Source organism: Pseudophryne corroboree, chromosome 3 (assembly GCF_028390025.1).
Source record: "Pseudophryne corroboree isolate aPseCor3 chromosome 3, aPseCor3.hap2, whole genome shotgun sequence".
Taxonomy (NCBI): Eukaryota; Metazoa; Chordata; class Amphibia; order Anura; family Myobatrachidae; genus Pseudophryne; species Pseudophryne corroboree.
In genome coordinates this window covers 473,198,226-473,213,316 of record NC_086446.1, presented here as the reverse complement: position 1 = coordinate 473,213,316, position 15,091 = coordinate 473,198,226, and the positions used below count along the sequence as shown (strand labels likewise).

At 39.6% G+C, this 15,091-nt stretch overlaps 1 protein-coding gene across 1 annotated transcript in view; it reads left to right on the top strand.

Annotated features, from left to right (window-relative positions):
• The window catches only part of LOC135056060 (myosin-1B), a 42,914-nt gene that overhangs the window by 11,493 nt on the left and 16,330 nt on the right, over nucleotides 1–15,091 (top strand). The window contains exons 10-21 of the mRNA XM_063960784.1: nucleotides 807–905; nucleotides 3,145–3,248; nucleotides 4,204–4,342; nucleotides 5,794–5,912; nucleotides 7,348–7,497; nucleotides 7,671–7,841; nucleotides 7,959–8,268; nucleotides 9,041–9,111; nucleotides 9,484–9,571; nucleotides 10,739–10,856; nucleotides 13,954–14,077; nucleotides 14,175–14,311. Of these exons, the coding sequence (XP_063816854.1) occupies nucleotides 807–905; nucleotides 3,145–3,248; nucleotides 4,204–4,342; nucleotides 5,794–5,912; nucleotides 7,348–7,497; nucleotides 7,671–7,841; nucleotides 7,959–8,268; nucleotides 9,041–9,111; nucleotides 9,484–9,571; nucleotides 10,739–10,856; nucleotides 13,954–14,077; nucleotides 14,175–14,311 (1,630 nt within the window). The remainder of the gene's footprint in view (nucleotides 1–806; nucleotides 906–3,144; nucleotides 3,249–4,203; nucleotides 4,343–5,793; nucleotides 5,913–7,347; nucleotides 7,498–7,670; nucleotides 7,842–7,958; nucleotides 8,269–9,040; nucleotides 9,112–9,483; nucleotides 9,572–10,738; nucleotides 10,857–13,953; nucleotides 14,078–14,174; nucleotides 14,312–15,091) is intronic.

The following is a 15,091-nucleotide window of genomic DNA, read 5'->3' as shown; positions in this document are numbered from 1 at the left end:
TTGCTTCACCAAATGTTGTGGAAATTTAAATCCCATCATCAGCCACAGATTTACTATTGTACACTCATTGGGACTTGTAATCCCACATCATCTGCAGATCTACAAGCTACCTTTCATATAAAGCTATGTACTATATCGGCACAATTTGACGATTATGACCAAAAAATTATTCAGGGATTTTAACACTATGAATTTCCCTGATTTCCCAATGGATCACAGATCATCGATGTCTGCCAATCAGTAGATTGGATTATCATCTGGGAATCACAGATCTGATGTATGGCCCACATAATATTAGTGTAAGCTTCCGTACTGTAATCAATTTTTCTGCTGAGATAAACTATACACGGGATGCAGTCAATATACCGGCTGTTGGAATCCCAGCATTCAGGAGACCAACACTGGAATCCTGACAGCCGGTGAAATACCAACACCTAAAATCTCTACAAATGCTCGGTATTCCCACTTGGTTGGTGGGTCCACACCACCACCTGAGTGGGGACAGAATCTGTGGCAAGTGAAGTGAGCCACCGGAACCGATGTGTGGTGAGTGCAGCTAGTCTGCAAGGGGACTCGCTGCCGTGATTACAGCAGATGGGATGCCGCTGTCAATATAGTGACAGCCGGCATTTCCCTAGAGGTAATTTAGAATTTTTAAAATATCCGCATTATGATGACAAAGAATAGCAGACAAAATATCTCTCAAACATCTCTGTTCTATCCGGATAGATCTGAGACATAGTTTTTTCAAATAAAATATATTTCAGTGTAATGTTCATGTTACCCATAACGTTTTTTTTTTTTAGATCTGCTTGAGAAATCCAGAGTAACATTTCAGCTGAAAGCTGAGAGGAGTTATCACATCTTCTACCAGATCATGTCCAACAAGAAGCCAGAATTGATCGGTAAGGAATGTTTTTCATGAGTATTTATCAAAACCTAATGAACAGAAAAAAATACTCTGAAGAAAATGCGCATAAAATTGGGGTGCAGCTACACAATGTACATAAAATGTGCATCCAAAACACACTCAAACAATAATGAAATGGAAAAAGAATGTGCATAAATAGTAGCGCTTTCCAAACACCACATTATAAACATATCACCTTAAGTGAATGAAATGGAATGAATGTAACTGATTCACCGTTTACATGCAGGAATAGCCTCTGACCTCCATGTGACTAGATGAGGCCTGAAGTGTGGAACAAAGTTCTCATATATGAATAACAGTCCTGCTGAATCCCTCCAAGAAGTAGTCTGAACCTGCAAAAACACGTGTCTCCTATTTCCCTTTTTACAGGAAAAAACAGGGAGACACATGAAAAGAGGCAGACATAGTGTAGTATTCCTTAAAATGGGGACAAATTTATTTCACAGATCGCACTCATAAACATGAATATAAAAACAGCATATCAAAAGAACTCCATTGGACATGTCACCAATCTTGGATGGTTTTGTCTCAAGGGGATCCTTGAACACCAGATATAGAATGGGTGATCGGGTGACCGAGCTCCGGATGCACGGCTCCACCTCCGCAAGGATGATACCACAAGGATATGGATGTATCCAGGAGTTGACAAAACAAGCAAGCCATGCTTTACGTGTTTCGGACACGTGGTCCTTCGTCAGAAGCGTGGTTTGAATGGCTCACTCGAACACTATTTAAACCCTAAAACATCCTCATAAGCAGCTGAGTCTCATTACCGCTAATTGGCTTCTCCCCGGTACTTTACTTCTGCTAAAAGACGCAAACCGGGAAGCGGAAGTACCTTCTGAGGGTAACATGCGTTCCACCTTCCGGAAATTCTTCTATTTGCGTTCCATCTAGCACATATTGTCCTCTGTCTGTCAGGGACTGGTCCGGAATAGGGAATCCAACCAAAATTGTCCAGCATCACAAATGTCCCGATATCATAAAACTCAAAAAAACATGTATAAAAAAGAAAACAAAAAACTTATAAATATTTAAAACATAGAAATAGTATATAAATATATAAAGGACATCTGAATATCCAAAAAACAGAAGAAAAAACCAAGTAAGGTAGAAAACACTTCAGTTCGAATTCACCGTTTAGCCCCCTCGGTACAAAGGTACCTAACCGGTGAATCCACCTCATTTCTGTTTGTGATAATCTTCTTTCCATTAGTCACATGGAGGTCAGAGGCTATTCCTGCATGTAAATGGTGAATCAGTTACATTGATTCCATTTCATTTACTTAAGGTGATATGTTTATAATGTGGTGATTGGAGAGCGCTACTATTTATGCACATTCTTTTTCCATTTCTTTAACAAAACTCAATAGAAGTAAACTTTAAAATCCTAACCCCATCTAGTGATATCTCTGGTATAAGCCTATTTAAGAACTGAGGCACTAATACCATCATAAATTGGCGATATCAGATGATATTAGAAGAGAAAAATATATTTTATTTATTTTCGAAAAGCATTTTCGCTATTCGGACCACCACATTTTATTTATTTATTTTCAGTTTTTGATCTGTCAAAGCCAGGTCATGCCTGTCTAGAACCTTTGACTCTTGCCGACAAAGTGGTAAGACTCCTCTTAAAGCTGCAAGCTAGAATCGCTCAACTGCTCCAGCGCTTTACTGACCTCGGCTGTGGACCTGAGATGGAAATCTGAGTAACCTGAAGGTTACTCATTTGACCGATGGTCATGCAGTGTGAGCCAATGGTGCATCTTAAGACTCACAAGTGGATCACGGAAGCAGACAGGAGGCGTCTATTTTCATCATATGTCTCCTGCTGCATTAGCATATTAGCTGTACGGTATTGCACAGCTGCATCCTTACAGCTGCACAGCACATAAAACTTGATGAGAATTTCTGGGCCACAGTGTCCTGAATAACGCGGACCCTTCCACAGGTTCTAATAATTTTGTTATACAGTATGTTATTTTATACCATAAAATTGGGTTGTTTAATCTCTTTACTGCACCTAGTTTCACCATATACATAAAAGATAATAATAATAATAATAATAATAATAATACAGTCTTGCTTTAAGTCACTTGTTTTTTTGGTTGTTCATAAACCTGACTTAAAATAAAGTGTTTTATTTTCACAGGAATCCAGCATTGCCAGCAACAATTCTAATGTTATTCCTATATTTAATATAATTCCAGAAATGCTTCTGATCACCACTAACCCATATGACTACCCATTTGTAAGCCAAGGGGAGATTTCAGTGGCTAGCATCGATGACACGGAAGAACTGTTAGCTACTGATGTAAGTATGAGAACTGTAAAAGGAATTCAGCAGTGTGTCCAGTAGGGATCAGTATGTAATTCCACCACACGGAATCCCGTCATTTGAAATACTGACGCCGGGATCCCGATGGTTGAAAATCCAACAGGGGTGAGTAAGGGGTGTTCTCCCCTCTCCCCACTCCCCTAACCCTAACCCTCCCTACCCGCAGCCTACCCTAACTTCCCCCCTTAGTGCCTAACCCTAACCAACCCCTGGAGGTGCCTAAACCTAACCCCCCATACCCGCTGCCTAAACCTAACTCTCGCCACCCGCAGCCTAACCCTAACCCTCTTATGGGGGTGCCTAACCCCCCTTCCCCACAGCCTACTCCTAACCCCCCCAGGACGCAGCCTAACCGTAATTTCCCGAAATGCAGCCTAAACCTAAACCTCCCCCCTCCCAGCGGCTTACCTGTCCATCGCCATGGTGTCTCCTCTTTCGGGATCCCAGCTGTCAGAATTCAGTCACCAGGATGTGCACCCATTCTGGATTTGGGTGGGGATTTGTTTAAAAGTGTAACATAATATTTATTTATTTCCCTTCTTCCCAAACCTCAAATATTTAAACAGATAGAATAGGTTAAAGATCTGAAATTGAGCTAGTTGAAGTCCAGCCAACACTATTTTACACAGTTTTTCTTTCCTAAGTGGAGTGGACTACATCAAAATCACTGAGTGCATCAGTGTTCTATACTTCCCTTTTCCCTGGGTATCCCATGGTACTGCAAGATAGAGAAACACTTCCTAATTGTACAGCATTCAACATGATGCTTTCAGCAGTTGTATATAATATATTGTATATTAGATTCTTTTTCTTGCTCTTTCACCCTCTATCACCTACAGCCTTAATCTTTGCATGTAGCTTTTGACCTCAACACGGATAGACTCTAAATGAATGAGGCTGGGTTTGTGAGCTATGTTATTTTAATCCATAGAGTGCCATTGATATCCTGGGATTCTCCGCTGATGAAAAGGTATCCATTTACAAGCTGACAGGTGCTGTAATACACTATGGTAACATGAAGTTCAAGCAGAAGCAAAGAGAGGAGCAGGCCGAGCCTGATGGTACAGAAGGTTAGAAGATTCTATCAGAATGCATGCAGGGTATAGATGAAGAGCTTGTACCATGTGAAGCAGGAGTAATACTACATATAAGATAGAAAAAGAGGAAAAATTGCATTTTATTTTTAATATATACATGTTTTTTTAGTATTCTTGCCATATACTGTATATGAAAATATTTGAAATATCTAGTGCACTTTTAATAATGAATCATATATTGGTTGCTATGAGCAACATAAACTCTGGATCTTAAAGGAATTATAATGCAGCATTGTAAAATGGAGAAATAAAAAGTTATGTTCTTTTAAAACATATATCATTGGGTTTTTAAGAGTAGGTAGATTAAAAGTAGAACACATCTTTAAAATGATAAGACTCACATGGTTAAAAGTCTTTAAATACCATTTCACATAGTGACTTTCGACATAAAGACTGCATACCAGAAAGCTGATTTACTAAGAACCAGAACAGCGTTTGGGCTTTATCATCATCTAAACACACCGTATGAGACTTTCTGTAGTTAAGAACAAAGTATATTGATCTGAGTGCGCGGTCAGCAGCAGCTGGTATTTGGGGAGTGTCAGTCCCCAAATATAACTATATATAGAGAAATGAAATAGTGGTATATCAGCGCTGGCTGAATAACAATATACAAAGCGGTATTGTTTCAATTAAAACACATTTATTCCATTAAATATTCAGTTTTATTTTAAACCTATATCAAATTACTGTTAAAAACATGTCAAAAGGCCACAATGCTCTCAAATAGGATAGTCTTACATACTGTATATGTCATGTCAAAATGCCACTAATGATGTTCCAATGATAATAGAGTTCATACCCTGACTAGGAATCACTCCATTTACGGTCCACGATCTTTAATACATCTTGTCAATCCCGGATGTTTGAGCAGTGTTCTCAATAGTATTCCAGCAATAGATGGCAGTCTGTATTAGCTGCGAGGGGAAATCCCGTTTTTTCTAGGCTGTTAGTGGTCCAGTCCAGAATTAGAGTCCAAATTAAATATCAGGGTGCATATCCCGTGTAATCCAATAGGATGTGGCAATGTATCAGCCTGTAGTTAAGCATGGTCACACTAATGCATTTGTCTGGATTAGCAGTTAAGTGAAGTTATCTTTTGTCAGTTAGTGTTATTTATAAATGGTCCCCCAATATTTCTTTATTGATTCATTTCTGTAAAAAATATATCCAAATATATCCAAATTTAGCATTTAATTTTATAATTGCATTCTGGTTTCCATCCTATTTAGCTCCTCATATATTCAGGCACAGTCCAATATGTATTGTATAATCTTCTGCTATGTTGTTGGCTTTAACATCTAGCAGAAAATATTTATATTATGTTTTTGCCCTGCACTAACAGTAATTTGTTCAGTAAAGTTGTTTTAGGTCTGAGTGAATCTTTCTTGCACTGTAGATAAAGGTGTTTATTTTCCTTCCAGTTGCTGATAAGATCGCCTATCTGATGAATCTAAACTCCTCTGAGCTTCTTAAAGGGCTTTGCTACCCCAGAGTCAAAGTTGGAAATGAATATGTCACTAAAGGCCAGACTGTGCAACAGGTAAGAATGCATTTTACCACTATAATATCTCTCAGCACCAACCCATACCTCCCAACTGTCCTGGGACAGTGCAGTGCACATGCACACTGCATCTGTTCACTGTGCTGGGAGAGCGGGGGGTTTGCACAGCATCTCTGGAAATGCTGGGTACTTCCCCACAGTGATTAACATGGGTACATGCCACAAGGCCATGCACCCTTCCTTGTGAGGCCCCACCACTTTTTGGGAAGTACCTGTCCTCAGCTGCTTCAGGGTCCCAAATTATAGTTTAGAAATGTTAGGAGGAATGGCCAAAACCATCTCTACTGTATACACATCAATAGTGTAAAATGTAGACAAAAATTGGATAATGTCATCACTATCAAGCTTTTCATCACACACAACTGCTGCTGGTAAAGCTAGCAATACCTCATTTTGTTTCATTTAGGACCCTATTGGCAAGTATTCACTCTGTTTGTGTTTGTATCTGTGTGTATCTAATGTTTTTGCAATTCCACTCAACATCTTTCAGTGACATTTTAGTGAGTAAAATATCATGTTGGCTGAAGACTGCATGTGTGTGTGTGTGTGTGTGTGTGTGTGTGTGTGTGTGTGTGTGTGTGTGTGTGTGTGTGTGTTCATCAGCTAACAAGACACCAACATATAGTGGTTGACAATTTCACCTTTAAGAGTATAAAGAAAATGACCACAAATCCTCTCTTTCAGCAGTTGCCCCTATGACCATATTGAAGTGTGTGAGGCTAGGTATAGTCATTGGTGTTTCTATAATGGGTGCAGTGTGTGCAGTGCACATGGGCCACTGAGTCCAGGGGGGGTCCACAATGCACACACTGCACCCATTTCTCCTATACTTACCTTTCCGGAGTCCATCGTTGACCGTGTGTGGGCCCCCTCCTCTCCCATAGCCGTCGCGCAGTGACCACAAAAAAAATGAAGTGGCGGCCATTTTTGTTGGAGTCCTGCGCATGCGCTGTAGACTCTGGCACTGTGCCAGAGTCTACAGCGCTCAGAGCGCTAGCAGCAGCGCAACGGCTACGGGAGAGGAGGGGGCCCACACACGGAGTCTGCAGACGGGTCCCCTCCTCTCTAGAGACGCCCCTGGCTATAGTGCTTGGTTCTGTAAAAAGAATAAAACATTTGGAAACATTTTCATAAAGAATAGCCAGGATACTTGAGTGAAATTACCAAGCAGCAATAACATTAAGAGTACTTGGTTTTCTTCAACAGGAATTGAATCAATATTACTACTAGGTATAAATAGATAAATACATATATTTTTATATATATATGTATATTATATTGTTACTTTGTACAATTATGCTGGAGCATATTTATACAAAGCCATATTAATATTTTTGTGTTACACTACAAGAAAGATAATATAGTATTTACATCATGACAAGGGAGTTAATGGAGCCTTTGATTTGTTAACCAGGTAAACAACAATGTTGGCGCCCTGGCAAAAGCAGTCTATGAGAAGATGTTCTTATGGATGGTCACAAGAATCAATGAGCAATTGGACACGAAGCAGCCAAGACAGTTTTTCATTGGTGTACTGGATATTGCTGGATTTGAAATATTTGATGTAAGTGATCAATATGTTGCATTAACCCAATGAACCAGAGTGATAAAAACACAAAATGAAAACCCTGCTTGTGTCAATGTTGCGCTCAGTCAATGTCTGTAACACCTTGTTAAATGGTATTAGTTGATTACCGGTAGTCATTGATCATCATCAACTGTCATCTGTTTCTTCAGTACAACAGCTTGGAACAACTTTGCATTAACTTTACTAATGAGAAACTGCAACAGTTCTTCAACCATCACATGTTTGTGCTTGAGCAAGAGGAGTATAAGAAGGAAGGAATTGAGTGGGAGTTCATTGACTTCGGCATGGATTTGGCTGCCTGCATTGAGCTTATTGAGAAGGTATTTTGTCCTTTGTCAATGTTATTATTGCTTCTCAGATGTGTTATTAAATATGTTTCCATTTGAATAAGCTATGAATGTATTATTTATAAAAACTACATTTTATGTGCTACATAGCCAATGGGCATCTTCTCCATCCTTGAAGAGGAGTGCATGTTCCCCAAGGCAACTGACACTTCATTCAAGAACAAGCTGTATGACCAACATCTTGGCAAGTCCAATAATTTCCAGAAGCCCAAACCAGCCAAAGGCAAAGCCGAGGCCCACTTCTCTCTGGTCCACTATGCAGGGACAGTGGATTACAACATCAGTGGCTGGCTTGACAAGAACAAGGACCCACTGAATGAAACGGTCATTGGGCTCTACCAGAAGTCTTCTCTGAAAACATTGGCATATCTTTTTTCCAGCTATTCCGCAACTGACGCAGGTTAAAATAATATGCATGCTATTTATTATGAGTATGATATACAGTTTACTGTCTAATAGAAGACAGAGAGCTAGTCATGCTGGGCTTTATTTGTAGCAGTAATTGATTGGTCTTTCCAATTATTTAAGAAGTAGTGTGTATATCATTTTGGGAAAGTTTTATAGGATGCAGTATTGAATTAAATTTGATTATGATAAATATTGCTACCAGTAAAGGATCACTAAGGGACATATTTATCATTCAATTTCACACCAATATTTTGCTAAAACAAATGTATTCAAATTTTTTTCATAAAAATTAAGTATCGCCAGGATGTACATATGTGTCCTCATACATCTTGCCCCAATATGTCACGCAGCGGGAGATGCCTGGCATGAGTGAGCCGGCAGTTCCCATGCAACTCCGTTAGCATCAGGCATCCTTTTATGCCAAAAATGTGTCTTATTCACATCGCACAAGCAGACTCTGCTGATTAAAATGATATGCAGCACGCCTTTATTCTGTGTGCGACCGCACCTGTATCTGCATACAAAATGCTAGGCTACAGTGTTTTCTAGGAACAAATTCCGCATTGTGAGTTGGGACAAAATGTTTGTGCCATAATCACATTTAAAATGTGAATTGTTGATAAATGTGTGCCTAAAAATCATTGGTAAAAAAACAGTAAAATGACAGAGTGAGCTCCTAGTCTCCGTTAAATGCAACAAAATGTATTTAATATAGATATAGTATAAATAAGGATAAGAATAAAACATGTGTTTTTATACTCCAGATGGTGCTGGTGGAAAGAAAGGTGGCAAAAAGAAGGGTTCCTCTTTCCAGACAGTATCTGCCCTTTTCCGGGTAAGTCAGCTCAGTAATATACAGTAATATATACTACATCGCTTTCCAAGTTGTCTACAAGCTAAATACTAAGCTTTACCTGGTGATTATGGAGGCAGTACATTAGCTGTGCTGGCGATGGCCATAAAGTACTGGAGAAATGATTTCTATGGAGGTAATTCCATTAGAAGCTATGTCTGTGAGTAGCTGGTATTTGGACCATTTCCTCCCAATATCACAGATTTCCATTAACAGCCAACAGAGATGTGCAGGACAACCTGTGCTGTTCCACTACAGCATTTGCATAAATTATTGATTACTAAATTGCCATGTTAGATCAGTCAGCTCAAAAGACCATGCCTGTAAGTGATGCTTATCTCCCATTTGTTACAGGAAAATTTAAATAAATTGATGACCAATCTTAGGACAACACACCCTCACTTTGTACGTTGCCTTATTCCCAATGAGACCAAAACTCCAGGTAAGAACCTCAGCCACATACAAGCTTGTATACCAGGAGGCCTATTTATTAAAATAGTTTTACAGTCAACACTCTGAAAATGGGAATTTGTCCAGCATTATATATATAGTGGGGCTATCTATAATGCGAGTACTCTTGCAGATATAGTACCAGTCTATGGGGTATATTTATTAATATTATTTTTACTAAAAACTGGAATGTATTAAGGGCTTTTGGAGCAGTTTTCTTGAAAAAAAAAAACTACTCCAAACCCTATAATTCACAATTTTTTATAACAATCAGAATGGGAGATGCGATCTGGCTGAATTTACTAAAAAAAAATTTTGAAAAAATAACAGAGGCATCCCTGTGATAATAACGCTATCTTCAGACAGCATTATCCAAAGGTTCCCTCCAGTTCCCGACTCCGTTCTCTGTTCTGACAGGCAGAGCAGAGTTGGGAGCCGGCACTGGTGATGTGTGTCTAATAAGCATGTCTACCACAGGCTGATCACCATCATTTTATAAAATTACCCCATTGTAATCAGTGTTGCGGTGCGCTCCTCGGTGCCTCTGGTCATGGCTTCCTGCACTGTGACCCCGGTCATCTGATGCTGCTGTATACCTGCATTTATAGCAGTTTACATCAGATGACAGGGTCACATAGCTCGAGCCGGCAGATAGATGACAGGAGACAAAGGAGTGCACCAGGACACCGATCACCGGGTAAGTGCGGGGGTGGCCGAGAGAGTTAGATTTGAGTAGGTTATTTTGTTTCTGTGCAGGGTAAATACTGGCTGCTTTATTTTTACACTGCAATTTAGATTTCAGTTTGAACACACCCCACCCAAATCTAACTCTGTGTACAAGTTATATCTGCCGCCCCCCCCCCCTGCAGTGCACATGGTTTTGCCCATTAGCTAACAAATTTGCTGCTGCGATCAGATCTGAATAAGGGCCAGAGTTTTCTCTCAAGCTCTGTTCCTGCATGCGATAATTGATACATTCCTGCTATGTATGCAAATCGTATTGCGGGTTGCAAAAATGGTCAATTTAGAACCTTTGCTCTGATGGCTAACAACAATAGGCTACAATTTATACACTAATAAAAAATGATAGTTTACGGGAACATTTTGCAAAACAGGCCCTGGAATTGCATCTTAACGTCTGTAATATATTTTCCTAAAGGTTCAATGGAACATGATCTGGTATTGCATCAGCTGAGGTGCAATGGTGTGCTAGAGGGAATCAGGATTTGCAGAAAAGGTTTTCCCAGCAGAATCCAGTATGGTGACTTCAAGCAGAGGTACATCAGATGTTCTGGTAATGTAGGAAAGTAAAACAGATGTGTCATGCAAGGAAAGGTGCAGAAAAATAAATGCAAGGATGAAACAGGGGATCTAAAAACGGACCCCTCTATCCCCTACGGCACATCACTGACCCCTCTATATCCTACACTACATCACTGAACCTTCTATACCATACGCTACATTACGTACCCCTCTTTACCCTACTGTCATGACTGGTCAGCCGATTCTCCGGATACCTCAATCTGAAAATCGCCACCAGTGATTTATAGTTACCTCACCATGTTCGGTTAATAAAAAATGGTAACTGCCACCAGCAAAGGAAAGACTCAATGTACTGACACCAGGTAGTCCTTTGCAGCTACCTGCACACAGAAATATTAATTGCACACTCACTTACACTTAGGGATGTAGCTTTGACATCACAGGCTCACAAGTTCGCCAGGAAACATGGAGAATATGCTAGATTAAGAATTTTTTTATCTGAAAAATATTTCTATGGTTTGATTACAAAAAATATAATATTGCAAATATGTACAACAGGTTGTACAGCAAACAATCTCAGAAAATGAAAAATAATAAATGTAAGAAACCCAGAGTCATAATATCACTTAAATTAGAGAACTCTGTTGTGAAGAAGATACAGGAAGCATTGGGTACAGTACTTCAACAGTCATCACGACTCTTCTTAGGAAAAATGCACACTTAAGGCCCAGGGAAAATCCTAGTTATTCTTTTCCAACTGCACAGCCCCCACCTTCTTGTTTTAACTATTTTGTTGCTGGAACTGAAAATTAACAAATCAGTCACTCAGTGTATAGAGGGAAGGGGGGGAGGGTTGGCACAGCCCAGCTGATACCTCTTTATGCGTTTAAATGTCACACTACACTACATTACAGACCCCTCATTAGAGAGGAAAAACAACAACAACTCCACAGCATTCAAAATGGAGAAATACATGGCACTTTCTCATTTAGGGGCAGAGCCGGCCTTAGGCATAGGCAAACTAGGCAATTGCCTAGGGCATTTGATATGCCTAGGGGCATCAGCAGCTTCTGCTGATTAAAATGATATGCGGCATGCCTATATTCTGTGTATAGCATTTCATATGCAGATACAGCCATAGTCTCACACAGTATATAGGCATGCTGCATATCATTTTAATCGGCAGAAGCGCCTTGTACATCCTAGCCACATAGCAATGCAAATAAGATGCATTTTCATTTAAAAATAAAAAGGTGCCCGACGTTAGCATTGAGGCAAGATTTATGAGCACACATATGTATCCAAGCAGAGGCAGAGGCCACAGTGTTAGTGGCAGTGTGAGTGCTGTGTGCATGTGAGTGGGTTGGTTACGCAGTAGTGTTCATAATATGTGTAAGGAGCATTGTGTGTGTCATGTAAAAATGCATTAATAATGTGCAACATATGTGTAAATGGGCACTATGTGTGTCATTATGTGTATAAGGGCATTAATAATATGCGGCATATGTGTAACAGGGTACTACTGTATGTGTGTCATTATGTGTATAGGGGCACTAATAATGTGCAGCAAATGTGTAGGGGGCACTGGACATTATGTGTAAAAGGGTATTAATAAAGGTTGTCATAATATGTAAGGCACATAATGTTTATAAGGACATTAATAATGGGTCTCATATGTGTAAGGGGCATTACTGTGTGAAATTATGTGTATAAGGTGCTCTACTATGTGGCATTGCTTATAGAAAGGGCACTACTGTGTCGTCTAATGTGAATAAAGAGCAATAGGGTGTGGTGTAATGTAAATAAGGAGCAATTCAGTGGGATGTAATGTGAATAAGGGGCTCTACTGTGAGGAGTAACGTTTATAAGGTAAAGTGGTACTACTGTGGGATGTAATATGAATTATGGACACTATCGCATGATCAATTGTGAATAAAGTTGCAGTACTGTGTGGCGTAATTGGAATTGGGGTTACTATTGTGTGGCCATGTCCCTTGCAAGCAAAAACACACCCCTTTTTGGGCTGTGTGCCAAATGTGCGAACTGTTCCTTTTTAAAATATAGGGGGTACAAACACCAAAATAAGGACTGCTATGGGTGAGGGGTGATGATGCTGCAAAAGAGGTGCAATGTCAGATGTGGAACCAGCTGTGGTGCTAGGGGGCACCAGTCAAAATCTTGCCTAGGGCATCATATTGGTTAGGGCCGGCTCTGTTTAGGGGTTCATATATAATAGAGTGGAGAACATATGAGATCTGCATCAGTCATTTGTGATCTGGTATGAGTAATAATAACATCTAAGAATTGTTTTTAGAATTGTGAAAAAAATGTAATTGAATGATAATATAAATAAGTATCTAGTATAGTGTATACTACATAAATATATGTAATAAAACCAAAACAATATTTACAGTACAATTTTCTCTTCCTAGTGCACAAGTCCCTGAGAGCCATCCTTCTGGTCTGTGTGTCAGAGAAAGAGACAGAGAGAGTGTATGTGGGAGAGTGAGAGAGAGTTTGTGAGAGAAAGAGTGAGAGAGTAAGAGTGTGTGAGAGAGAGACAGAGTGAGAAATAATGTATAATTAAGAGTGTGTGAGAGACAGAGAGATAGAGTGAGAGAAAGTGTGTGTGAGAGAGTGGGAGACAGTGTGTGTGTGTGTGTGTGTGTGTGTGTGTCAGTGAAGTGCGGTGAGCTAAATGGCTCAGGAGGCACTGGCTAGCCCCAGAGCCAGATGTACATGCAATATATGAGCCAAAGGGTACATCTTGACATTATACACAGGTGCAGCAGTATGAACACCTGGAAATTTGGTGACTTTTGATCAGAGATGTGTGGAAAAGATAAGCACCTCACCTGCCATAGACTTTTTACTCCAGAGTTTTGGCTATAAAAATGATTAGAATAATGCAAAGGAGATATTTCTAACATATTATTTGTATTTGTCATATACTTTACACAGTCCAAACTCTGGTGCAAATGTTAGTATGACAGGAAAGGTTCTGCCTCACCTGCCTCACCCCAGCGCACGTCACTACAGCTACTGTATGATGTATGGGGACACATCTGTAACCCAATAATCACTATCAGACATTTGTATCTGCTTTTCCAGATACAGAATCTTAAATGCCAGCGCTATTCCAGAGGGCCAGTTTATTGACAGCAAAAAGGCTTCAGAAAAGCTTCTTGGATCCATCGACATTGACCACACACAGTACAGATTTGGACACACAAAGGTGCATATTTGTAGCTCCAATTATGTATATTTTATACTGTAATGAAATAAATAACTTCTAGTCCTTAAAAACCATGTTATATCTACGATATTTTAAGGTGTTCTTTAAAGCTGGTCTGCTGGGGACACTGGAAGAGATGCGAGATGACCGGCTGGCACAGATCATCACTCGTACACAAGCTAGGTGCAGGGGATTCCTTATGAGAGTGGAATTCCAGAAGATGATGGAAAGGAGGTATTACATTACAGAAGCATAGACTGGACTGTCAGATATATTTTGTGGAGTTTGAAGTGTGTTTTTTTTTTCCAGTTAATAATAAGAGTCGTTCCTATCAAACATTCAGGGGCTGATTCAGAATAGAATGCATGTTTTGATGATGTACTGTGTGTTATGTGTTATGTGATATGAGTATATGCGAGTATCTGTGATACAAAGCAGTACGCAACCGAGTCACATTTCCACTTGCATCTGTAGGTTGTAACTTGGTGGTAATAGGGCATTTGCACATAGGCAAAGTTCACAGAGGACATGTCAGTGGAACTGCAGGCTAAACAGAGTTGTACATACATTACACATACAGTAATTATGCCTGTATCTTATGCACCAGGTATAGGGCTGGTGTAGGTGTGATGATGGATATAAAAGCAAGCATACTGATAGGGGTGGTCCTGTATGCAGAGATATGTACATCTCTGCATACAGGGGAACATATGGGTCATTCCATGAAATATAGGACACAATACATAAAAATTCTATTTCACAAAACCACTAACATTTTAGTATATTTATCCTGCTAAAAGATCATAGTACTGTATATTGTGTGGTAAGTACTATTATAATGCTGAAATAGATGAAAGTATATTCTAAGGGCATCATTTTAAAAACCAATTAATATATTGTAACGTTAGTCACAGGTAACATGTCACACGACATGTGTAACACGAGTCACAGAAATTTGTTGCCCAATCTTAAGTTTTGTAAATATTTTATACATCTTCACAGTTAATCAGGAAG